A 27,054-nucleotide genomic window follows, 5' to 3' on the forward strand; every position below is an offset into this window, starting at 1 on the left:
AATTTGCAAAGTTAAATATCTTAGCTCCCTGTCATTTTCCTTTTCTTTTCCTTTTGTTCCTCCTCTTTCCCTGTTTCTCTCCTTCTATCCATTTTTATTTTATCGTAAAATTATTTTGTTAAAGATGTATTTATTTATTTCAAATGTAGAGTGAGAGTTTGAGGAGGAGAGTCAAGGACAGAGGTTTATTCCTGCAATGGCCACTGTGGTCAGGTGTGGGCTGGGCCAAAGCCAGAAGCCAAGAACTCCACCCAGGTCCCCCAGGTGGGTGGCAGGATCTCAAGTACTTGATTCATTGTGCTTCCCAGTTGCATCATCAGGCAGGTAGATTGGAGGTAGAGTACTCAGAACACAAATTAGTACTGCAGTATAGGAGGCTGGCATGCCAAATGGCACCTCAGCACACTGCACCACCAAACCCAACCATTACCCCAGCTTCATGATAAAACTCCTTATGTTAAAGATGACAAATATAGTGGTGCATGTGAAATCTCAACTTATAGTGCCAACACCCCATATTGGATTGCCAGCCAAGTCCTGGCTAGTCTACTTCCAGGCCAGCTTCTTACTGAGGCACCTGGAAAAGCAGTGAAAGATGGACGATGCACTTGGGCCTTGACTTCCATTTGGGAGACCTAGATGGAGTTTCTGGGTCCTGGTTCCAGCCTGCTCCAGGTTTGCTGAATCCATTTAGGAAGTGAGCCACCAAGAGGAACATTTTTTCTCTCTGATTCCTTTGATCTCACTCAACTTTTCAAATAAATAACTAAAAACACTAGTATAATAAGCCCTGTAAATTGGCCACTTTGCTTCAGCAATTATCTATAAGTGAGAAAACATTTCTCCTCCCTAATTCTCTCTTTTTCTAATAGCACACCATAGCATATATCACGCATTTCATACCATTTTGTCCATAAATACTTCTTTATAGCTTCCTAGGAATTAATAGTTAATCATAACAACTAAATATAACCAGGGTAGAGGATAATTCAAAGAGAACTGGAGAAGGGCCAGCGCTGTGACACAATGGGTCAGTCACTATCAGCAATGCTGGCATCCAGCATCAGAACTCCAGTTTGATCCCCAGCTTCTGAGCTTCCAATTCAGTTCCAAGCTGACGCACTTAAGGAAGAAGTGCAAGATGGTACAAGGGCTTGGGCCTCTGCTGCCCAGTTGGAGTTCCAGATGGAATTCTAAGCTTTTGGCTATGACTTACTCCAGTCCTATTACTGGCACATGGGGAATGACCCAGCAGATGGAAATTTCTCTCTCTCTCTCTCCCCCCCTCCCCCGCTCTCTTTCACTTTCAAATAAACAAATCAGTAATCTCTTTTAAAGAGAGGTAATTGGAGAGTACTGAAATTTTCACTTCCAATGGGGAAATATCTTTGGATTAAATGTACTCATTACCTGTAAATAGCTTTTAAAATGGCAAAGTTATATAACAGTATTTTAAGTCATTGAGTAGCACATATCAAAGGACTTTGATAACTGAAGGAAGAGTGAATAAAATAAGCTTGGATGGTAGTAATGTTGAAATGATAAGGCAAGGAATGAGATTCCAAGACCCTCAGTGGATCTACTGATCTGATTCCGAGAGGAAACTAAAGTTTGAAGGACAAATACTGCTGAGAAAGTAAGTATGTAAACAAATAAATGTAGGTATCTGTATATGAATTACTTTGTTTAATACTAGTTTGAAATCCATGTTATGGGAATTTTTTGAGTTTGGGCAAAGACTGACTTTGGAGATCTTTGTGCTATACATATTGCATAGTGAGCATAGTCTAGGAAACAACTTCACTGCAGGCAGCGTGAGTAGAGATGACTATCCAAGCCCTGCAGCTATCTGATAATCACCAAACTGGCTTATATCTTAGCAGGAGGGCTCCATTAGCCTCAGTGAACAATATACTCTAGAACTTTCCTAATGGTATCTAAAGACAAACCTCTGCGGGATCAGACTAATTCACAAGTAATTTTACTGCCTCCTAAAATAAACTATAATGTATTTGAATGGGAACAAAACTGCAACATTCAACAATGTAACTTTTGTAATATCTGGGAGTGGATAGTAAGTACAAGGGGCATGATGGGACCCACATAGCTCTAAAATAATTGTCTTTCTTCTTTCCTTTCATTCTTCCTCCCTTTCCTTTTTCCTTTTCTAGTTAATATTTTACCTCTTGAGCCCTGGTCTGGTGTTATAGGTATTTCTACCTTGTGAAAAAATTTTGAGTGGCATATCTATATATTATTGTGATTTTTTTAATAAATCATTATAATTAGTAGCAAATTGCATCCATAACCAAGAGGAAAACCAGTCAAAAGAAGGAGAATCATAAATAACAGACATAATAGAAGGTAAAGCTTAAATGCAGCTATGATAAATATATTCAGGATGCTCTATGATTTTAATCCTTAGAGAATATTGAGATCACCGTCCTGGTTGACAATCTCATGAGAACAAAAAGGAGGGAACACTAGAAAGTCTAAATATTTAATGTGAGGGCAGTTGTTCATTTAAACCCTTTGTTTTTGAAAAGGTAGTTCCATTCCCAGTTGTGTTTAGTGCAGAGATTCTCTGCTTTATATTTCATAGGTAAAACAATTCAAGGCTGCAGCTAAACTTGGGCAACTGGACATTTATCTAGCAAGTGAACAAAGGCTATCTTTGTATGAAGGTATAATGAATTGTTTTATTTGTTAACTAGGTTATAGGGTAACCAAACATTTGATCCAGATTTTCTGAGTGCTTTTGTTAAGAATATCTCTGGAGGAGATTAATATTTGAATTGGTAACCTAAGTGAAGTAGATTTCCCTCTCTAATGTGAGTTGACCCCATCACTCAGTACAAACAGACTGATTGTCGCAAGAGTGAGAAGGTATTCATGCCATCAATTTCTCGAGCAGGGATGTCACTCTTGCCTGCCTTTGTCCTCAAACCCGTTCAGTTTTCCTGGATACCAAGATTACAACCATCCCAGCAACTTTGCTGGGTTGCCAGTTTGAAGAATGGCTATCAGAATCAGCCTGTTTCACAGGACCTCGATCCTTATTAGAAATCAGTGTATACGTACATCATGCGTATTAGCACACACACGCCCACCCACACACGCACCACTGCTTCTGTTGCTCTGGATAACTCACATGAGAAGTTTAATTACTTCAGAAACGCACTTTTAATTGGTACTCTGGTTTTGAACAGTACTTGCAGCTCTTAGTTTTTTCAAGATTTCCAATCCAAAGCGTGTTCTAAATTTCTACTCTGGTTTATAATTCTGCATTCTTGATTCTTCTAAGTCCTTGTTATATCAGTTTTGGGGGCTTCCTAAATTTTAATGTTAGATCCATACTTTATTATCATTGTGACTGAAATTTGGAAACTCTTAGAAATAAATGCACTGACTCTAATTTCAATCCTGCTAGTGTCATATTAGTTATATTTACGGAAGAATTAATGCGTAGTCTCCCACTCTTAATCAAAAGTTTAAAAAAATAGTTGAAAAGAATTCCTTTTCTATTATTTGAAAATCCGAGACGTATGCATACATAGATGCTCAAAATTAATAAAAATATGCATTATGAAAAATTATGATTTTAGAATTTTTATAGCAAAACTTATCTTTCAATCCCAATTTCCATGAACTTTTTATAACCACTCAGATTTCATGGATGGCCTCAACAAATCCAAGACCTTGTTTTGACTGTATTTAATACCTTCTCTGTCTAGTCCAAAGGGAAAGAGTTTACCAGAAGAGAGCAAAATCCTGCATCTGCTGCTTTTATTTCCAGTCTGTCAGAGTCCTTTCTTTGAACACAATATCTTTTTGTGGAGAGTCAGATGAGTAGTTATTGAGGATTTCCTGAGTCCTGATATGCTTCCAATCAAATTTATAACACATAGCCACCTAGGCTGCCCTAAAGCAGGAATGTCATATCAAGCAAGAAATAAACTTTTTCAAAGAGGTGCAGATGGAATAACATGTAAAAAAAAATTGGCAGAATTTTTTTAACAATTTAATTGTATTGATTAAACAATTCCCAATAAACTTCCTTTTAGTTGTAAAATTTTGTCAAATAAGAATCCAAGAAATTTAATTTTTTAATTTACTATAATCATTTGCTTTTGAAAATACTGAACTTCTGAGTTTTTAAATACTAGAGATGAGCTATCTTTCATGCATGGATATCCTTTTCTGCCTGATGTTCCCTGTGAGGAATCTTATTTTAAAAATATTTGTGTAAAGTTTTATGAGGGTACTTTAAAAGTTCATAGAAAAATATAATTTAAAGGTAAGTTTATTTTGGCACAAAGTGATTTTGAAAATTTTGCATAGTATTTTTTAGAAAATATACTTTCACTAATTTGTTGAATATCCCTTAAATGGCATGGATTTTAGAGATAATGTTTTAAACATCTTCTGATTTCATTTTCCATGAACTTTTTAAATGCACTTTTTCTGAATGTGGATAAATGTTCACATTTATGCATATATCCATTGTATATGATTTACTGATTTCATGAAACATGTTAAAGTCATTTATTACAAACCACTTTAGAAGAGGATTGTAATATCAACTCAAATTTTAACTATTTAGCACTTAATAGGGAACTGACACACGGCTTGGTATTTTTGAGGATACATACTACATTTTAGTCCTTAAAATGACTCAGAATTTCAGTGAAGAAAATAATCCTGTGAGTAGTAAAGCAGAGACATACAAACTAGTCACAAGTTTTTGAGTCTTTAGGTCTTATAAAGTGAATAAAAAATAGTGTGAAATTATTAAAGGCCTTAGAGATCAAGATGGACACCTGATAAAGGTCTTATCTTGAGAGGATGCGTACAGAATCTTCAAACAAAGGCAGGCAATGAGCACAAATGTGCTGCATGATATGACATTTCCAGGGACAAGGTTAAGACTACCTTACTTATATCAGTGCAGCTTCTTAAGACGCTAGGGATTGAGTAAAATGGGGGAAGAGAACAAAGGACTAGTATCTCATATTAAAGAATTACTTTAGTATTTCCAGTTTGCCGTATGAGTAGGTGTTATGAAGATACTTCTTTGATTACACTCCATTTAACTCTGTGTTAAAATATCATCTTCTGTTGGCTCCAAATCACAGATTAGGCTCTTGAAATTGAAATCTCATCTGGGGATAAATACATATTTTTTTTCTTCCATAAGTTATAGTTGTATTTTCACTGGTGCTTTGCTTACCTTGAAATAAATAGAATTAAATCAATTTTATCATGGCATGCACAAATTGAATTAATATGTGAATTGTGCCAAAACCCTGGTGTGACCAGCCTGATTTTTATTTTCTTTGGTTTCTTTCCATCCTCTTTTTCTTCTTTGCTGCTGTTAGTTCTGTGTAGTTATGTCCCATGACCCTGTAAAAGCACAGATTTGACAGTGTATTTTCCCCTTTGCTCATGTATAACTTAAATTATTTTTATTGGTTTGAAGTAAGATAATGGAACCAAATGAATATGAATAAATTGGAGATACCTTAGAGGATATGTACTGCCATGAAATGTAAGGATTAGTAGCATTTGCTCATTGGTTTCATAAAGATCTAAGACCCTATTGTGTGGTCTTTTTCCAAAAAGAACATTTGAAACTAGCCTTTGTGGCAACCTAAGATCTCAGTCTTGGTAAAGTGGTAATATAGTTTATTATATGGTTTTGAAGCTTGATTAGATTGGAGTTCTATATACTGGTATATGATTATAATTAAGGTAAAATAATGTTTTTGTGAATCATTCAAACATGAGAATGGATTGTTGATGGCAACATTCATAATGATGGGACTTTTTAGTACATTATCAGCTATTTGAATGATTATGTTTTGATTCCCTGCCTTTCAATCTTAGGCCATAGAACTCTACATTGTCCATTAGGTCAGAGGTCATAATTTTTAGAATTTGGAAACAGCTTTCTGTTTTAAAAATACTGTCCATCTGTGTAGCTAGCTATCAAAGTCATTTTATAATCCTAGAAAGTCCAGTGGAGAAAATAGGAAGAAACACCTTTTTGAGAGAGAAAGAAAGAAATGCAGACAGACAGACACAATTTTATTTCTGATGCTTGTACAACAGAACTTTATGTGGGAGTTATGGGAAGAAGTGGCTTCTCCTTCACTGAGGTTGTTAGAAACAATACATGACCTGGGCGGTGGCCATGAGCCAGAACATAGACATTATGCTTCGAAACTCTCAGTCAATTCCCTTTTACATAGCTGTTTCTGGAGTACCTTCACTGCCAGTGACTGGAGGCATGCCAAAGAGTAGAATACTGAAATATATCAGGCTTAAATACACATTACAATTCTGTTTTGTTCAAACTTAGCTGATCAAATTCACAAAAAGGCAATACATTTTTCATTGAAGTTTTAGGGAATATGACAAAGAGTACACAAGTTTGGTCCTAATTATTTAATTGCTTTGAATTGGTTCTTTGTTTTTTTTATTGGAAAAAAATGTTGACAATTCAAATTACATTCTTTGTATATAGAAATTTAGTTCACTATTTATATCCATAATCAATTTGTTTGAAAAGATTCCTCATAGGGTTCCTTGAGAAATAAATACAGTGTATGTAAGAAGCCCCAGTGAGTCTGTGAGGGGCTCTCTTACTGTGCCACGCTCCTCCCATTCCTTTACTCTGTCATACCTCTTCCTATCAGTCCAGTTGTCCTTTTCTCTTCAACCCACTATCCTTGCTGAATATGTATGCATATTTTAATAAGAAACTCACAAGAGACTGATTTCATCTTGATGTAGTTTGCATACAAATCAGACAAAAGGCCATAGTCACCTGCCAGGTGGTACATTTTCCTGAAGTAGCCATTAGACTGAATGATCCTCAGAAACTTGAAATATATCACACTCCCACATTGGCAAATCTAGAATTTAGGATCAGGAATAAAATGTGATTTTCTTCTCCATGCCCCAGAAAAAAATGTAATAAGGAAGGTAGATTCTTTATCATCCTGGCTCCCTGTCATCTAGGTTGCAATCCACAGATCCTGGCATGAGTTCCATGTTCTTCACTCATTCATAAAATGAAGTGGCTGTATGGTGGCTGGCGAACATTCACATTGGGTTGGCTCATACAGCAAGTTAGGATACAAGCATTTATTACGTGGTTGTTACTGTTCAAAACCCACAAGAGATGCATTTACTTTAGTTTAAGGGTTGCACATTTCCCTATAAATGGTTTGTGAGTAATGTAAATGTGCATCCCTGAGAATAAATTAAATACATTTCCTGATAGTGCTTATGTGTTAGAACAGTTGTGCCATGCATCATCTGAATTACATTTATAGATTACTATACTCTAAACAGGCCAAGCTTGCAAATATCTGTGTAACTCATAAGTCAGTGATTTGCAGCCCTCTAAGGAACTTCAGAGATTATTTCCTTTTTTCTCTCTCCTCTCTTGTGTTATCGACAAACATCTTGCTCAAAGAAATTCATTTTAAGCTTTACTTTTTAATGGAAGCTATATGATTTCATGTATAGAAAGATCCACTAAAAGCTTATGGAGTAACTCTTGCTGTAGATAGTTGGTTTATGTATCCTTTTTCCTTTTTTCCACTAAAGTTTCCTTCTCCGGCAACTAAAAAATTTCCTCTAGGCTTAGCAGCCATGCTGGAAGTGAGAGCTTTCCAATGCCTTTGGTCTCCAGCTTCCTTTGTCCTCTCTTCTTGTCTTCTTCCTCTTCTCTCTTCCTCCTTGTGTCCCTTCACACACACACACACACACACACACACACACACACACACACACACACACAGAAAGAAAAATTGTGTGTTACAGCAACAAATTTTGTAAGTGCCTTTTGTTGATCTACATTGCAACTTAGGATGCACCAGAGCAAACTGGACAGAGAGTTTTGGGAATCATTTTTAGATACCTTTGGGCTTGCCATGTATCTGTAAAACTAATCTTCTAAACAGAGGTACTTTAAGCCAAAAATATGATTCCTCCATTCTAGGCATTTGACATATGCTATATCATTTCATACACATTGTAGCATTATTAGACTTTTTTTCTTGAGAGCAAAGTAGAGGATACAGAAGTAAATTAGCTAATCAAACTCACAATACTTGAGGTTACAGGAGCAGAATTAGAAATTGACATTAATTCACAGCCAGCATGCATGATTTTTGAGCTCCCTGCAATCAATTAGCCATTTTAAGCTGCTGAAAGTATGTTCTGTTTATCCAGTAGAAGGCTCTGAAATGTTACCTCCATAAACCTCTTTGAGTTCCCAGATGTGCAGCAGTCTGCCCTCTTGCACATAAACTTCCATTTTATTCCTTCAACTTTTTCTCAGGTTTTTTTGATCCTCCAGGATAAGAGAATATGCCAGCCTGCTGGCAGGGCATCAATCCAAGTTATTCTTCAAAATGGTATTTCTTTCTGGGGATACATAAATAAGGACCAAAGAACCTTGCAAAGGGGAGCTCTTGTTGGTGCCACAGAGCTGAGTCCTCTGTCAACAAACACCACTGCAGCTGCTATCACCTCTTGTCAGGCATCCTGCCTCATATTCTATGGTCTCTTCCTGTCATCTGTGTTGTGCTCCATCCATTTTCCATTTGTTATGGTCATATCTGATGGACGTGGTCAAATGTTGTGCAATTGGTGATGAGATCAGACCACATGGTTTCTGGTGTCCATTCAGATGAAGCTTTGCTGAATGACGGTCTCCTGCTGCAGTGCAGCAGGAACTCCTAGGGCCCCACATTTGCAATATGAACAAGATCACTGTGTGGGTAGACTGGTTTTTTTCTTCTTGTTGTTGTTGTTTGTTTGTTCTTCAAAGTACTTTCAAGCTAATCTCACTTCATTGACTATGGGTTGCTGTGAATTATATTCAGATACCCTCAATGAATGGTCACAGAAACAGCGGTAATTTGTGCTTCCACAGGCAAGGACTTGGTAAGGAAATGGACTTCTGCTAATGCCTACTTCATGCTCTCCCTTTATTAAAAATTGATTTTTTACATCTTTTAAATTTTGTTATAGGAGTATTCTTTCTGACATAAGATCATTCATATCATTGAAGAGTGTTCTTGTAAGATTTTAGTTACGCTTAAAATTTTTAGAGACTAAAGATTTATTAGGTACTGTTACTTTAATAATGACGGCAATAATAATAATAATAATAATAATAATAATAAATCATTCCTTTTGCTATTGCTTTAATATTCATAGAGCAAACCTATAAAGATAATACTTGATGCAGTTCTTGACATACAGCAAGTAGAAGAACATCTCTAAATTCTTATCTTTGAAGTTCAGTTTGCTGGCTTTTAAATGAATAATAGTTAAGTACCAAATATTATTTTTCTCAAGATTACCTGTGCATCATAAATTAATGACATTGAAAATGCTGAAACAAAAGTCAGAACTCTGATACATTTATAAATATTTCTAATTTCTCATGGCTTTCTCAAAGCAAATACAAAACTTGCTTTAAAAGTATGGTCAGAGTGACTGTTTCAAGCTTTTAAAGTAGTGAAAATATAAAGTTTAATGTTTTAGAATGACTCACTTGCTCTGAGATGTGTAAGATCTATCTTTGGCTGTATTATGAGGATGACAGTTACTGACACTGTGACACTAGACTTCTCTGAGTAATCAGCTTTCGTCTGTGGTGTATGATCTGTGTTCCATTTCACTTGTGATTCTGATGCAATCTGAAATGTAGGATTCATGTTCAAGAAGAAAGGGCCACATTTCCAGTTAGAATTTTAAACATGCACTTATACTACATGAAGCCCACACTACATGCCTGTTACAGCATCCTCCACTTTGGAAACTGGGTAAAAATTGTGAAAATGTATTTACTCCCAGAGGGCTCACAGGGAGGTTTCCAGGGAAACTCTCTTTAGGATGGCATTCCTCTGATAAACGGACCTCTTCCTTTTTATTTTTTTTTAAAGTCACTTAGAAAATCCCAAATGATGTTTTTATCCCCAATTATTCACATGTTTCCTTTAATGTGTTAACATATACAAATTACCATGAAAATATTTTTTAAAAAGTTAATAACCTGTTAAAGTATGAGGCAATATATTTAGCCATGTTGCATTTATCGATTACTTATTATATATCACTAATATTCATTAGTTATCCATATATACCATTATGATCTCTTTCTAAAAGATTTACTTAATTTTGTTGGAAAGTCAGATATACAGAGAGGAAAATGGACAGAGCAGAAGATTTTCCATCCACTAGTTCACTCCTCAAAGTGGATGCAACAGCTGGAGCTGAACCAATCCGAAGCAAGGAGCCTGGAGCCTCTTTCTGTTCTCCCATGTGCGTGCAGGGTCTCAAGGCCTTGGGCCATCCTCAACTGCTTTTCCAGGCCACAATCAGGGAGCTGGATAGGAAGTGGCACCCACGTGGGATCCTGGTGCGAGCAAAGCAAGAACTATAGCCAGTAGGCTACCATGCTGAGCCCATTACCAGTATGATCTTTAAAAAATGTTAAATTACCCCATCAATATATGATTATAATAGAATAGTGACAGTAGGTATAGACAGATACAGATCCAATGGCATTTTTCCTCCTATTTAAATACAAAATATTAACAAGAATTGCTTTTTATAGAAACCGTTTTTCAAAGCACTCCTCAGATATTTTCCCAAACTAGAAAGCCCCTTAGTAAAACTGAGTTCTCAGATTTTAAGATAGTAATTTCCACTGTTGAAAGACAAAATCTAAGTAACAATGCTGAGTAAGCAATCATGAGAACTAGTTGTAAGATTTATTTGTTAATTTTTTAATTTGGTATGTGCTAGTATCTCCATCAAATTTCCAGTGTATAATTATTTCTAATTGAAGAGTATTTCCAAGCAAACATAGGACTACATGAAGCTTGTAATCCAATTTTTAACTTAATCATATATGCTTTGTCTCTGTCTACTGCTGTCTCTACACGGAATACCCATTTATTCAACAAAAGCATTCACACAGATGCAGATGGGGTACAGCATTTGTTGCAGGCATCATCCCTTTCCCAAAAAAATATTGGTAATTTAGTTTGCATTATTAAGTATTGAGATATTCTCTAACATAGTCACTGCATAGTTAAATTCAGATAACATGAGATTGAAATAATACTTACAACTGATCTTGCCTTATTCTTCTGTTCTCCATGGCCTTAGTAATGTCCTTTCTAATGTTTAAATGCCTTAGTTTGCAAACGCCTACCCTCCTCCCCCAGTAAATATTGTGAATCTTTTCAGTCTTTCCCTTAAATGGCAGATGCCTTTGACATCTTTGAAGAGAGCAGACGTGTTTTTTTGACCTGTATCTGGATGTTTTATCTCCCTGTGTTTCTAAGCTCTAATAATGCTGCACACAGGTGACAGCCTCGTGTTCTGTGATGGGCTGTGACGAATGTACTCTTCTATACCAAAATCTCTAATTGGATGGTAACTACATGCCTCACAACCCCTTCTCTCTCTCTCTCTCTCTCTCTCTCTGTCATTCATGCTCTCTCCGCCCCCCAACCCCCTCACACACACTCACACAAGTTATAAGACCCTCACTCAAACAGCTAAGCACAAATCCAATATTTATGCATCATCCTAACTGCATCTTAGCAATGGACCAATAAAACCATCCAAGGAACATTATGTCATCTGGATGATATCATAGCTTCTATCCCTGCTCTTGTTATTTCCGTTATGCTGAGATGTATGTCTGGCCATCCTCCTTCAAACAAGCTCTAAATCTGACAAACTAGGATTGGAACTGTTTTTCTGAACTGCAGGCTTCCCAGAGATCTCATTTATCACTTGATCCTTAGCTTTTGGTCGTACTCTTTAATCTGATCCATCTTGCCTTTTAGTTGGCTTATAAATTACTGTGCTTTATCTCTATTCTCCCTCCCATCACTAATTACTCTTATTGACATGAAATGTTTTTCAGAATAAGATGCGTGTAAGTTACAGGAATAGCAGCCATAATACACCTTTTTGATGCCATTTTCCCCACTGGCCTGACCTCAGTGTGTTTCGCAAGTGCACTGCAAGCATGGCAGTTGAGGATATCGAGGCATAAATAAGCTTATCCAAGATCAAATCCTGATTTGAATATGACGTTGCTAATTCTTTGAGCTTTAATTTTATCATCTATGGAAATCAAGATGTTAAAAGTATACTAAGTTTATTAAAAACACCCCTTATTTACTGGGAGTTTAATGAACTCTGTGAGATTACAAAAGTGAAATTTCAACACAGTATGTGGCTTCTTTTGATACTCTAAAATGTTCTGGCTGATATTATTTTGGAGATAGGACTGAATCTGTGATATGGTTCAAGTCTCATTACTATCATCCAAAAGAAATTATAAAGGCATATTTTCCCATATGTAGGTTTATTTCACTTGTAGTAAAAATCCCCCATGTACGTGCATGCCCACGCAGACACACACACACACACACACACACACACACACACACACACACACACACACACACACACACCAAATTTACAGTAAAGTAAATAGAGACACAGAAGAGCTAGACATCATAGTAAGAGCCAGGAATGCAAGCCTCTGTTCCTTCAGGTTAACTGTTACTTCTGTCCCATTATTTTTATTCCAGTCTTGCTTTGATATCATTGCAAGTGTTCCTTTGTGTGTTATAATTTCCCTAGTTAAAATTAATCAGTAATAGAATGCACTGAATTTCCAAAAATTTGAACCTTGCAGGAATTCTAAATACTTAAACTAATTGAATATCCCAGAATTCTGGGATGATTTGTGATGACAACTCTCATTCCTCATAGAATCTATATTCTGTTGAAAAGGGAGGATATAGTGAAAATCATCAAGACACACAAAAAAAGCAGCAACTTCATATAACAGCTGAATAAGTTGGTTGTAAATGATATGGTGAAAAAAATGAATAGGAGGATGGGGATGCCTTGGAGGGCTTGTTGATATTGTCTACAAAACATGATCCAAGAAGGCCTGCTCATACAGGAGAGTTTTGAGCATGATCCTGAAAAGGAAGCAAGCCAAACAGGTGCTGGATACAGAATACTGCAGGCAGAGGGAGAAGGGCACTAGCAAAAGCCCGAGAATAAGGGAATGCTTGGAATTCTCAAAACACGTTAAGGAGTCCGGAGGACTGAGTAGGGAGTGTGCAGCAGGTGAGGAGGGGACCATGAGCCTTCTGAAACAGGGCTGCATCAGACAGAATAGGCATGTGTAGACACAGCAAAACACTACTTTTCTGAATAGGTTGGAAACTCATTTAAAAATAGAGAAGAGACAATTTATGTGACCTGACTTGCATTATTAAAAAAAAAAAAAAAAGAGTTCTTCCTCACTAGAATACCAAGGGCTACATCTGTTTTGAGACTGTGAATGAAGGTTGATAGTGATTTTTGCCTAGCTTCAAGATAGTGCAAATCATGAGAACTAGATGGAGCACACATTTCACTCTGAAGTTACAGCTGAAAACTTTTTCTCAGTGTTTGGTGTAAGGTGTGAGAAAAATCAAGAATCCAAAGATGATTTCAAAATATTTTATCAGTATCTGGGTCATTGGAATTGCTCTTAACAGAGACGGAAGGACTAGAGGAGAATGTTGGAAATGGGGAAATCAAAATTTTGAGATTATATTCAGAGCAGTTTTCAAACCAGAATTACCTGGAGGACTGTTGGTACCATAGATTGCTGATTCTAACCTCCTGAGGTGACTTTTTTTTGTTTGTCCACAGTTTTTGACTGAGTGGATCTAGGGTTGCATTTGTGCTGTTGATGCTCCTGGTCCTCACTTGGGGAATGACTGTGCTAGTGTGCTGAGACTATAGACAGTGCAGCTGAGATGTGGAAGCCCCAGGTGATTAGAGGATACAAGTTAACTCTACATACTACCGTGGCTCCTGTGCCTGCCTCGTTGGAGTGCTTCCTTTAGTTCTGCTTCCAATGAATGGGTAATAGTGACATACATATATATACCCATGTCTAATTTGTCAACAGCAATTTTTGAGCCCAAGCTTTTCCTCATAATCTGTCACCGAGAGTCGTGGGAAAGGAATGTAGATGGTCCTTGAGTTGTCAAGTGGGTCCATCTCAGTAAATACATTGTACGTTAAAAATATCCTCCACCAACATGCATTAGTGAAACTAACCTGTTGAGCAAAACAGCTCAACAGCTCACTGTTGCTGCCACAGCATTTTAGTAACCAAGGAAAAGATCCAAATACTCAGTACATTTTCTATGGAATGTGTGTTGCTTTCACATCACTGTACAGTGAAAAAAAGTTATCCATCAAATTTAATTCCAAGACCATCTCTATGTCTAATATAATCACGTTTTAATATGAGCGGCATTAGCTCATGCAGCCCCTCTGGTTGATTGCAGTTTAGTTTGAGATAATGGCAGCACCAACTATACCATACTCATCTTGCATGTGGATATAATTAATAAATTATCCTACAAGCCTACACTTAAGTATGATACTTTTTGTTTTGATGTCATGTAATTGAAAATAATTGTCAGTTTTCTAGGTAAAAGCTTAATTTGATAATCATTTAATTCTAAAATGCTAGTATTTAAAGAAAAAATAATTTCTGTTCTACAGTAAAAATATTCAATACCATCCATGTAGAAAATTATAGCTTATGTTTGCAAAACAAAAAGCAAGCCTGCATAATGAAAGTAGTTTTGTAAAAATGATAGTGTATTTAGTAGAAAAAATACTTTGGAAAGGTTTTTAAATTAGATTTGTGGCTTACACATATATTTCACTATGAGCTACTATAAGAAATACATTTTGTATCACAATGAAGCATAAACATTATTGTTTACTTTTGGAAGTTATATGCACATTTCTATATAACTTAAGTCAAATTTCATGACTTTTAAAAATATGTAGCATACATTTTATACTATGATCTATTCATTTTAAAATTGCTTATTTTGACTCATTACAGTTGAGAATAAGGATGTCTAGTTAAAAACATGGACTCATAGAATGGGGTTGGAATCCTATCTCTTTCTGGCTGTGTTATTTTCTGAAATTACTTTCCCTGTCTGTGCCACTAGTAAAAGGAAATAACAGAGTACCTAACTTCATAAGGCAGTTCTGAAAACCAGATGAAATAAAAGATGTAAGGCACATGATAAGCACTGTAAATGTATTAACACTGTTTTCACAACCCACTGATTGGTAATGTCTTGGAATTTGAAGTAACTTTTACTTGAATGATCACAACTAATTTTCTGCCTTACCTTGCAATTCACACAACGTTAGTAAATTAAACCTAACTGCCTCAGAGACACATTCAGGCAGTGCTTATATTTCTTTAAAGCCACCACTGTATTCTTTCAAAAATTAATGTTGTGAGTCTTTGGGGGAAAAAAGGTATGGATTCTTGCAAATCCAGAGTGTAGAGGAAAACTCTGCAATGTTTTATTCATGGGTGCAGTGCCTCCCGATTAAGGTACCCTCAAGTACCGTTTGTTTGAGGTGATTGGAGATGGTAACAGTGGAACTCTCAAGTACTTCCAGTGATTCTTGTTGATAAGAGATTAATAGCCTCATAAATTTCAAAGAATCTCTCATTCACATATGTCTTTTAAATATGTAACCCAAGATGTGTTACAGGGAATGCTAACTTACTAAGTATGAGTTTGAGACTCCTGCAGAGTCACAGTGTACAGTGTAGTAGTTACTGGTAGTTTCAACTGTCCTGTAGTTTCACTAATCACCAATAAACAGTTCTAGGTGGGTTTTTCCAGCCAAGTCAAGGGCATTGTCCTACTGGAAACTTGCCAGTGGTGGGTCTGCCAGCTTTAAGTGTGACTTTCTGAGTCACTTTTCATTGTTGTGTTTTTAAAAACTGATGTATTTATTTGAAAGAATTACACAGAAAGAGGGAGAGCCAGAGAAGAGAGATGTTCTGTCAAATCACTTCCCAAACTGTCACAACATCCAGGCCTAGGCCAATCCAAAACCAGGAACCAAGAGCCCCTTGCTGGTCTCCCACATGGATGGTGGAAGCTAGACTCTCAGGCCATCCTCTGCCTACTTTTTCCAGGGCATTGACGGGCAACTGGACTATAAATTGAACAGCTGGGTCTTGAACCAACTCCCATGTGGTATACCACAATGTTAGAGGGCATCTTTACCTGCTATTACACAGCATTAACCCCTACCCCCCTGCCCACTTCATTCTGGACATCACTGTCCTGTTTCTTGGAGAGACGGGAGAGCATGGAGAAAAAAAGACATATGTGATTGATGTCAGACTAGAAGTGTTTCACATGGCTTCTCATTTAACCTGCAGTTTATCAGAGCTCAGCTACTGTAGATGGTTGTAGCTAACCATCCACCACCTGTACCTCACTTTTCCCCTATCGAAGATATTGGACACAGTAAACTCGAATGTCTAAGATTCAGTCTCCTGAAAATTCCTAAAAATTTTGAGTTCTTATGTGTAACAGTTGGTCTGTAGTCTTCATCAGTGAAAGCTGTATTTGATAGATGCAGTGTTTTTAATCTCTTTTTCTGTGTGTGTAGTTATTATTACTCTACATTTTTTTTCTTCCCTAAAGTTTACTGTCAAAGGGTCTAATGATGAGGGCTGGCATTGTGACGATGCAGGATAAGCTGCTGCTTGCAATCCAGGCATTCCATAGCACACACTGGCTCAAGCCCTGGTTGTTCTACTTTTGATCCAATAAGTTACTGATGATGGACCAAGTACTTGAAGCCTGTAACCCGTAATAATTGTAGATACAAATGTAGTTTTAGGCTCTTGGCTTTGGTCTGATTAAGCCCAGGTTGTTGTGGCCAACTAAGAAAAAAACCAATTTATGGAAAGCCTGTCTTTCTCTCTCCCCTCTTCTTTCCCTTCCCTTGTGTCTGTTTACACCTCCTCCTTTCCTCATTTCCTTTGTCTTCCAAATAAGTAATCTTTTAATATCTTATAATAATAAGTATAATTTGATTTCCTTTCTCTTTAAATAATTTTAAATTTTTTTGTTTTTGATTATGTAGTTGCTCTGGTATGGAAGGATCTAGGGTTAAAGGAAAGTGGGTAAGACCATTGTTTCCACATTTTTTATTCTTCTTGTATCTGAGGGAAGAGAAGAGATCAGGGAGAAGCCACTTAACTGTACTAGTACCCAGGGATGGGGAACAGCCACCCAGTATCAACCCATGGGCCCTGATCTGGAACGTTTTTTGAGGGTTCTTCTTAAACGGTTTTGATAGTTTTGAAATACTGTTAGTCCCACAGATCCAAGGCCGAGGAAATCCTTTCAATGTCTATTGGCTGACATACTTGACCTCAGAGAATCCATTAGCCCAGATATTTGCTGCCATGTCTTGTTTCGGGTAGTTGTATTATTCTGCCCTCCTTCCTCTGCTATGATTCCAAATGTTCTCTGCAGGCCCCAGTGCACTGCCATATTTTCCATGTACATACGGTCTTTCCATCCACTATTCCATATTTTCCACTGAGGAGGGTGCCCCAGGCTACCTGACCTGGGTCCTACAACACCCACTGCCCGTGGGTCTCATGGACCTGACACCTACCGTGTAGGTGGGCCTAAGGACCCAGGTCAGACAACCTGGGCCCTGCTTGATCCATAGCTGCAGTTATTTCCTTTTTGTACCATTCATCATTCTGCACTAAGTATTCCAAAGGATTTTCCCTTCATAATGTTTATAGCTCAAACATTATACTAGAATGAGGCAAGTGTTTAAAACAAGTTAAGGATGCCACATGAAATTATCAAATTCCATATAGGAATGCCTGATTTAAGTACAGCTCTGCTTCTGATCCAGCTTCCTGCTAATATGTACCACTGGTGGCAGCAAGTAACGGCTCAGGTTGTTGGTGATAGCCATGTGAGAAACCTGGTATAGCTTCTGGTGTCTTAATTCTTCTGGCCTGGCTTTTGCAGGCATTTGGGAAGTGGATCAGTACAACAAATATTCATGTTCTCTTTCTCTCAAATAGATAAAATCAACCAAATATGTTATAAAATTATATTAGTATAGAAAAATTTTTAAATTATATTAGGATGGGACAGTCATCTGGAACAGTAGTTAAGAAGTTCTTTGGGATACCTGTCTCTCTTACCAGATTGCCTTAGAGTTTATTTGGACTGAGCTCTCAGTTCCAGTTTCCTGCTAATGCACAGCCTGGAAGGCAACAGGAAATGGCCCAAGTGCTTAGATCCCTCTTGTTTTGCCAGACATATTGCCAAGGAGCTGGATCAGAAGTGGAATAGCTGGCACTGATTTTGATTCAAATAGGGACCCATATCGGATGCTGGCATAACAGGCAGTAGCTTAACTTACTGCACATACACACACACAAAACAACAACAACAACAGCTACAAAACTGTACCCTGATAAGATCTATCACAGGGTCATTTCAAATTATGCTTTTATTGAAAAGCTTCCTTGACTTTCTCTTAAGTTTCTTAAATATGTTCTGCAGTTTGCCTTTTCATGAAATATTAATATATGTACATGGCATCAGTTCTGCCTCACTTGTCCATGTACCAACTGTCTGAAATTATTTTGATCTTTTACTTTTACATTTTGATTTCCAATGTTTTTTATATTTCTTTTTCCTTTTAAGATGTTATTTGCTGCTTTAAAAAATCATATCTTTTTCTCATTTCACTTTTCTTTCTGAAATCCATATACTTTTCTTTTTACTGAGACTAATTTCAGAATTTTCCAGTGCCTAAGTATGTATGTGTTTTGTGCCATTTTAAAATGATATTAACTCCTTCAAAATATTATTTTTCATGTGCCTTGGATGCCTGTATTTCTGCTTTGTGTTTTTGCAGGAATGTTAGCTATTTTTTTCTGAATTTCATTTTACAGATTCTTTTTTATTTTGTGATGTCCACCTGTTCCCTCTTCCTTCCACACCTTGTTTACTGGACCATTTCCTTTCACTGCCATTCTCCCTGGTTTATTCAGGTTAGAAGTCCTTGTTGCCTGTTTGTCTTTAGTGGTGAGATAGGGTGAGGATTGGAGTGTCTGGCCAGGTTGCTCTGCCTCATTCATGTTGACAGCTAATCAGATCCATTGGTATTAGTTCATGAGACCACTTTGTGGATCCCTTATAAACATCTGTTTCACTTTACATGCCTTTGTCCATTTTGATGATCTCAGTTCAGTCAGCTGCCCTACTTCTATTTTCTCCTTGTCTATGTGCAATACTGACATCATATAGGTCCTGGAGAAGCTTCAGTCATTGATCCCCACCTGTTTGAAGCTGCACGTGCAGAGATAACTTGTCATTTGATTGCAGTAAGCAAATCACCTATATGATTTTTCTAAAACATTTAATTTATTTGAAAAAACAATGATAGCAGGAGAGACAGAAAGAGAATGAAGTCTTTAATCCAATGACTCACTCCCCCAAATGCTTCAATGAGCAGATGTGAGCCAGGTCAAAAGCAGGAGCCAGGAAAGGCAACTCCATTCTGGTTTCCCACATGGGTGACAGAGCTTGGGCATTTGAGCCATCTTTCAGTGTTTTCCCAAGTGCAATAGCAGGGAGCTGAATCAGAAGCAGAGAAGCCAGGACTCATTCTGGCACTCCAGCACTGGATTTCTTTTTTTTTTTTTTTTTTTTTTTTTTTTAAAGATTTATTTTTATTATTTTTTCATTGGAAAGGCGGATATACAGAGAGGAGAGACAGAGAGGAAGATCTTCCATCCGATGATTCACTCCCCAAGTGAGCGCAACGGGCCGATACTATGCCGATCCGAAGCCAGGAGCCTCTTCCAGGTCTCCCACGCGGGTGCAGGTTCCCAAAGCTTTGGGCTGTCCTCAACTGCTTTCCCAGGCCACAAGCAGGGAGCTGGAAGGGAAGCGGGGCTGCCGGGATTAGAACCGGCGCCCATATGGGATCCCGGGCGTGCAAGGCGAGGACTTAACCACTTGCGCCACCGCGCCGGGCCCCAGCACTGGATTTCAATGTGGCAAGTCATGGCTTAACACTACACCATGATGCAAACCCCTGTATATGTATGCTTGACTTCTGATGCATGAAGACTTTGCTTTATACTTCTGTAACCAACTCCTCAGAATCTGAGTCTTTTTAGGTGTGAAAGTCAAGTGAAATAATTCTGCAGGGCCAAATTTTCTCCCCTAGAGGATTTGTTGCTTCTCAACCTTTGAGAGTTAGGGCTTAATTTTATTTTTAAAAAGTGCTTATGAAATCTTAAAATACTTTTCTTGTGAAGTCGTCACTCCATATTTTCTAAATCACATAACTAAAGGTCATGAACTATGTATCTATTTTGTCTCATGAAAGATAAAGAAAGAGACAGTAGAGCGGCCGACAACACAGTAACTAGGCCAGCTAAGGGAAAGATGGTCTCAGAAGGATCAGATCAACCCTATTACAGAGTAAAGACTCGCGGCTTCTGAATCTGATGAAAGCTAACAAGTCCAGACCATGGAGATTACTGATCTCTAGACAAGAACTTTGCAGAGGGACTTACATCCACAAATTCCTGCTTTCATTTCAGGTTGCATGCAACTGTGATTTTTTTTATAGTGATATAAAAAAATTGTGCATTGAAAATACCTTAACTATCAACTTTTTGTGAGTAAATTAAAACCCATTTATTGATAAGTTTCATTAATTTAATGATGAGTTATCATATCCTGGGGAATATCATCAAGATTTTTGTAAGAAATGTCTGAGAATTGGATATTTTATTGTTTTCATCATTTAGAGATCAAAGGTAGACCCTCATATTCAGGCAACTTAAACATAGCCTAGGGTTGACCATTTGTCCACTCACAAAAGCTTATATTTATATCCAGTCTTCCACTGTTTTGCACAGCATTTGTTATTTGTATCATCTTTGCCATGAGTACAAGGTTCATGAAAATTAAGACAGAGTCTTAAGACAGAGTCCTTCAAATACCCAAGACATGTCAATATTTGTACAATTGCAACGGAAATGTTCACTACCAGTGATTCCACATTACCTTGGATCTGAAATAATGGAGGCTGACAAAGGGGAAATGTGATCTCATTTTGAGGACTGAACCCAAACATTCAGGTCAGGCAAGAGGCCTTGCTTTTTAGGAGAACAAACGCTGTTCATTCATGATTGCTGTAAGAAAGGATGGGTCTTTAACAGGAATGCAGGACAACCAAAATCCTCAATTAGAAAGTCTAATCTCATTTTCCAAATGTACAAGAGAATAACCAGTTCTTATTGGTCATCTCTTTCCCTAACACATAACCATTAGCCTCCTGACTTGGATCTTCACCAAAAAGTGGTCCAGAATTGACTTTGGTTTCATTATCCACACATCATCTTTTTATTTTTAAATTAGGAAATGGACAGTATATTTATATAAATACTCTAGAGAAAAAGAGATTTTTTTTTAAAGATTTATTTATTTATTTATTTATTTTATTGGAAAGGCAGATATACAGAGAGGAGAGACAGAGAGGAAGATCTTCTGTCCGATGATTCACTTCCCAAGTGAGCACAACGGCCGATGCCATGCCGATCCGAAGCCAGGAGCCTCTTCTGGGTCTCCCACGTGGGTGCAGGGTCCCAAAGCTTTGGGCCATCCTTGGGTGCTTTCCCGGGCCACAGGCAGGGAGCTGGATGGGAAGAGGGGCTGCCGGGATTAGAACCAGCGCCCATATGGGATCCCGGGCCTGCAAGGCGAGGACCTTAACCACTGCACCACCACTCCGGGCCCAAAAAGAGATGTTTTTGATTCTTGATCAAATGAGAAAATTACTCAAATGCCTGCTTGCTTCTCAGTAACCCCCATCCTCCTTATGGATGATTTATTGTTTTATCATATTCCAATAAATAGCGAAAGAAAGAGGAAAAACTAAGACTGAACTTCTGATAATAGCTAATACACAAAATAAGGGGAAAATACCCATCTATCATTTATAAATAGTAGATTAATTTTTATAAGACACACAGTGAAACCATGATGTAAGTTAAGCTGGATTGTGTTTGAGGATTTCGATTAGCAATGCTGTCCTCTTCATCAGCTTCTATAGGTAAGGAGTTAGTAGGAAAGAGAGTCTTGGTGCTACTTCCTTATTTTAAGACTTATTTATTTTCACTTGAAAGTCAGAATTATAGAAAGAGGGGGAAGACAGAGAGAGATCTCCCATCTCCCGATTCACTCCCCAAATGGCTTCTACAACCAGAGATGGGTCAGTCGGAAGCTCAGAGATAGGAACTTCTTCAGGGTCTCCCACCTGATGCCAAGGACTTGAGCCATCTTCCATGGCTTTTCCAGGCTTTTTGCAGGCAGCTGGATCAGAAGTAGAGTAACCAGGACACAAACTAGCAACTTTGTGGGAACACTGATGCCATAGGTAGAGGTTTAGCCTGCTATGCCAACATGCCAACACTTTAGTGCTGGTTTTCAATAAGTTACTATCTAAAACTTACTGAAATCTACTGTTAATAATGGTGTGTTAGGCTGGGGTAGATGCTTAGGAAGGATGTGCAGCCAACAGAATGTGAAATATAAGGGAGGAATTTATTAATTATCAACCAGTTGCATCGTCATATCTCTTCTTACTCAGGTTCGTATAAATAAGGGATAGGATATGGAAGTGGATTATTCAAAGTCACATAGTAATTTGACTTTGTGTAGTTTATTTTCTCTTTTGTTTGACAATTTAGATTAAGCAGGTACATAAAAGCCCCATACATATTCACTTGCATCCGACATTAATTACTTAGTTTATAAGGTAAAAATCAATAGAACATGACTTATGAGTACCCACCAAAATTGCATCATTTTCTTTTATTCATGAGCCCCTTGAGTTGTTATTCCTACTCATTAGCATAAGCATTCAAATTAACTGGTTAAAATGGTAATAAATTATTGGTAAGCATGTAGCATGGGGTTGGTGAGCAGATAATTAAGAATAATAGCTTGGTTTTGGTGGCCCATTTGGATCTACTAGAGACAGTTTGATATAATTGAATATAAAATTCACATGTATGAATTCACATGGAAAGTAAATCATTGCCTGAAACTTTTGAAATCAGAAGAAAAACATGTGCCAAATGATACATCTCAAATATACAAAAGGCAATTTGGTAATCTTCATTCAGAGACATTACTTTCTCCTGTGGTTTAAGAATTCAGGGGCATCTTTACATGCTGACATTACGAACTGTGTCCTGTCCACATACTTAATGGTATCTGTCGAAAAACGGCAATGTATAATTCATATCAATGCTTTTCTCATTTGTTTAAACATTTAAAATCTATTGATCTCCTACCCCGTAGCAGCCTATTTAAAAGTAGCAAGTGAGTTTAATTGATCAAAATAATCTCCAGGTGTCTACTTATGCAAAGGGATACAAAAGCAGTGTATTAAATTAATGTAATGAAGCAAAGAATTTTCTGGGTGGGGGTGGGAAGCACAGTATATTACAGGGCACTTTTCTAAATCAGGCTTAACAGTCTATGGTTGTTTTGCATCTATACACACACACACACATACACACACATATCTGCCTACTTTTCCACATATAATTGTGTATAATTTAGTAAGTGGTTTTGGTGTTAATTGCTGGTTTTTTGATTTTCTTAGTCATGTGACCCCCACACGATGCAGAGAAGAACTCGCCAGCTGCTGAGACCCTCGGCAAACTCGAGGGCTTGTGCTGAAGATTCACAGGTGCAGCCCTGCCTCCTGAATGAAAACTGCTTCCAGTTCCAGTACAACCTAACAGGTATCATGGAAATCCATGACCATACACTTTGCTCTCAACATTGATGAATGTGAGACTCTTTCTGTGTTTTGCTCTTGGAAATAAGGGTAGAGAGAGGCAGGATATGTGCGTGAGTTGCAGAAAGACTGAAGACTTGAGGTTTCCAGTGTCTGTTACAAAAAAGAAATGCCCAGCCTTGCATGTAGATCCAGCAAAGCCACCTGGAATCTCTGTAGGCAAAGATGCTTTCAACAATTTGGCTGTGTTTCAGAATAATGTGGAATTTAGCCATGATAAATTGAAGCAACCAAAGTAAGTGGCAAAGCATGATAATTTAACGCCAAGAGGAAAATGTGATTAGACTGTCACAGAGTTTGGCTCTTCCGTGGCTTTTACTACTTCAGAAATCTGAGTGCTCGGTGTACTTTCTTTACAAGGCAAGAATGATAGGCTTGAGCCACCATTGGTTTCTGAGAGGCTCTGTGGTCCACTTTGAATAGCTAAGCATGTACATTGTCTTATGATAGGGTAATATGAAGAAATCTGGATTTTTTTTAACACTTCTTATAGGTTTTTCCTCCTCTTTTTCTGACCATTTGTTTTGTCTGTCACATGAACCGAGTGGTTTATATGACTGGATTTATTGCTTGGAAACCTTGGATTTTGTATCAGGAACTCAGTTACTGCCCAAGTTCATGTCAGCATTTATAGCAGATGACCCAAGAAAGGATAGTTTTTAACCAATTAAAATTTACTGCTCACAGTTCTGGGGGCTTCAAAGGCCAAAAGGAAGGCACTAGCAGCTTTGATGGGGACCTGGTCCAAGGGAAGGTGCCTTCTTCCTCCTTCCTCACAGAACAGAAGCAGTGAGCAAGCTGCTCACTGCCCAGTTTATAAACATGTAGGCCACATTCGCGATAACACCACCTCTGTATCCAATTGTTCCCACAAGTCCTCACCTCCTAACAGCATTAGAATTTCAAAATCAGTCTTGTGGAACACATTCAGACCATAGCGACTGACAACATTTCTGGAATAATTTCTCTCTTGATAATTCCCAACGAGTGGTTAATCCAAACCTCTTTTTTGTTTTCCAGCCAATTAGTATCTTTTCTCTCCTACCCCAGCCAGATTTGTGATGAATTCTAACAAAATCATTTGTCTCTTTACTTCGAGAAAGCAACCATGGGACGGTAACTCAGACTCCTTTGGTTGCTTAGTCTCTGTTTTCTTTGTTTGCTGGTTTGCAATGGAAGCACAGCCCAGTGCTTTCCAGAACCAGGTCCGGCAGGTGTTAGAGATATGTGTGGCCTCTCCTTCTCTGCCGGTGCAGATAACAATAGGTGGGCTGTCATTTGCTTATGTGGCCATACTTTTTGAAACTCTGTGGATGGTTCTGTGCCTACAGAGTGGAGCACATGCCAGCTGAGTGAAAATGCTACCTGCGGCCAGGGCGTCAGGACCCGCCTGATGAGCTGCGTGCGCAGTGATGGCAAGCCTGTGGACATGAACCAGTGCGAGCAGGTAGTGTCTGCACGTTCCATTCTCTGATCTTAGTAAGCATCTGTGGCCTCCAAGAAGTTTCCTAATAGACTCTGATTTCTCCTCGTCTTAGCCTAGGTTCAAATAGGGTGAAATGTATTTGTATTGTATCTTATTTGAATTACATCAGGATGATTGCGAAAGGTCATTTTTGACTGGGGACAGGAGCTCATTAAAAAAACATCTCTTTCTTGCTTCCAGCGACTTTTTAAAATGTACCTGCTTGCCAACAGACTGCTACATTTGCTGATTTGGCCATTTTGATCATAGTGTGACTCTTGGTTTGCATATATAATTTATCTGCATATGTGTTACATACTGTCTTTTAAAAGCATGTAAGATAGATATTGACATGCTGCTACCTTGATAAGCTAATAATCGTGTAGTAAATAATATGGATGTACTTTTCTGCCCAAGGTGTGTTAAAATGACTCCCTACCAAGTTTCAAATTAGTGAATTATATATTTCTGTGTGAGCTTACTGCCCTCCTTTTCTCTTATAACAAATTATACAGAATTTGAATAAAAGCTGGAGTAGATCTGCTACAAAGAAGTTGGCATTTGCTTTCAAAGGTGTAAATTAAAAACAAAATGGAGCAGTGAAAAAAAAACACTGAAATTATTTTTAGAACTGAGTCAAAATATAGGGCAAGTTAACTCAGGTTTCCACGGAAACTTCTTTAATCATATGATAGAGCGAATTCTGGTACCATTTATTCAAACATAGGTGAGATACATCAGTTGAAATTAAAACAAAACCATTCTTACCTATCTTGTGTTTACTCTAATTATTATCTCAACATGCCTTCTTTTTTTAAAGATTTATTTTTTTATTTTTATTACAAAGTCAGATATACAGAGAGGAGGAGAAACAGAGAGGAAGATCTTCTGTCTGATGATTCACTCCCCAAGTGACTGCAACGGCTGGTGCTGCGCCAATCCGAAGCCCCAGGAACCTCCTCCAGTTTTCCCACACAGATGCAGGGTCCCAAAGCTCTGGGCCGTCCTTAACTGCTTTCCCAGGCCAAAAGCAGGGAGCTGGATGGGAAGAGGAGCTGCCAGGATAGAACCCCTGCCCATATGGGATCCAGGCGCATTCAAGGCGAGGACATTAGCCACTAGGCCATGCTGCTGGGCCCTCAACATGCTTTCTAAACTGACAGTTCAGTAGCCCAGTAGGACACTCATGCTGCACCAAATCATATGAAACTGAATGTTCCATTTGGTGAAATTTTTGAAACTGTTTAATAGAGAGCAGAGTCCTGTCTACTAAATGGCTTAGCATTTTCCCATTACATTTTCTTTAGTTTTTATTTTAATTGTTTCACATATATATGAAGGGGACACATTTCATGTGTTGCTGTATAATTTTTAAGAGGAAAATGGTGCTTCTCACCTTTCTCTCTTGCCTGCACACTGCGTCTTCCTTCTTCTTTTAGGTTTTCTTTAAATTTTTAAAATTATCCACTTGCAATATATGTCATGATGATTTAACTTACCACTAAACGAAAAAAAAAATCAAAAGATAGTAGAAAAACCACTGCTTCTAAGGGGTATAAACAAAAGGTATAAATTATAATCAAATTTCAAAATGTCAGTTTCATTCATATACCTTACTTTCTATACTTGTTAGTCACCTCAAATAAAAAAAAAAAACTTACATTTGTCATTGTAGAACTTGCTTATTTCACTAAACATAATTGCCTCTAGTTCATCCTTTTTTATTCCCTGAGACAGAATTAATTTCT

At 37.7% G+C, this 27,054-nt stretch overlaps 1 protein-coding gene across 1 annotated transcript in view; it reads left to right on the top strand.

Annotated features, from left to right (window-relative positions):
- Nucleotides 1-27,054, top strand: part of THSD7B (thrombospondin type 1 domain containing 7B) — a 717,619-nt gene that overhangs the window by 647,388 nt on the left and 43,177 nt on the right. The window contains exons 17-18 of the mRNA XM_040971516.1: nucleotides 23,644-23,785; nucleotides 25,173-25,288. Coding sequence (XP_040827450.1) covers nucleotides 23,644-23,785; nucleotides 25,173-25,288 — 258 coding nt within the window. The remainder of the gene's footprint in view (nucleotides 1-23,643; nucleotides 23,786-25,172; nucleotides 25,289-27,054) is intronic.

Source organism: Ochotona curzoniae, unplaced genomic scaffold (genome assembly GCF_017591425.1).
Source record: "Ochotona curzoniae isolate NIBS_2020 unplaced genomic scaffold, NIBS_Ocur_1.0 contig_2210, whole genome shotgun sequence".
NCBI classification, from domain to species: Eukaryota; Metazoa; Chordata; class Mammalia; order Lagomorpha; family Ochotonidae; genus Ochotona; species Ochotona curzoniae.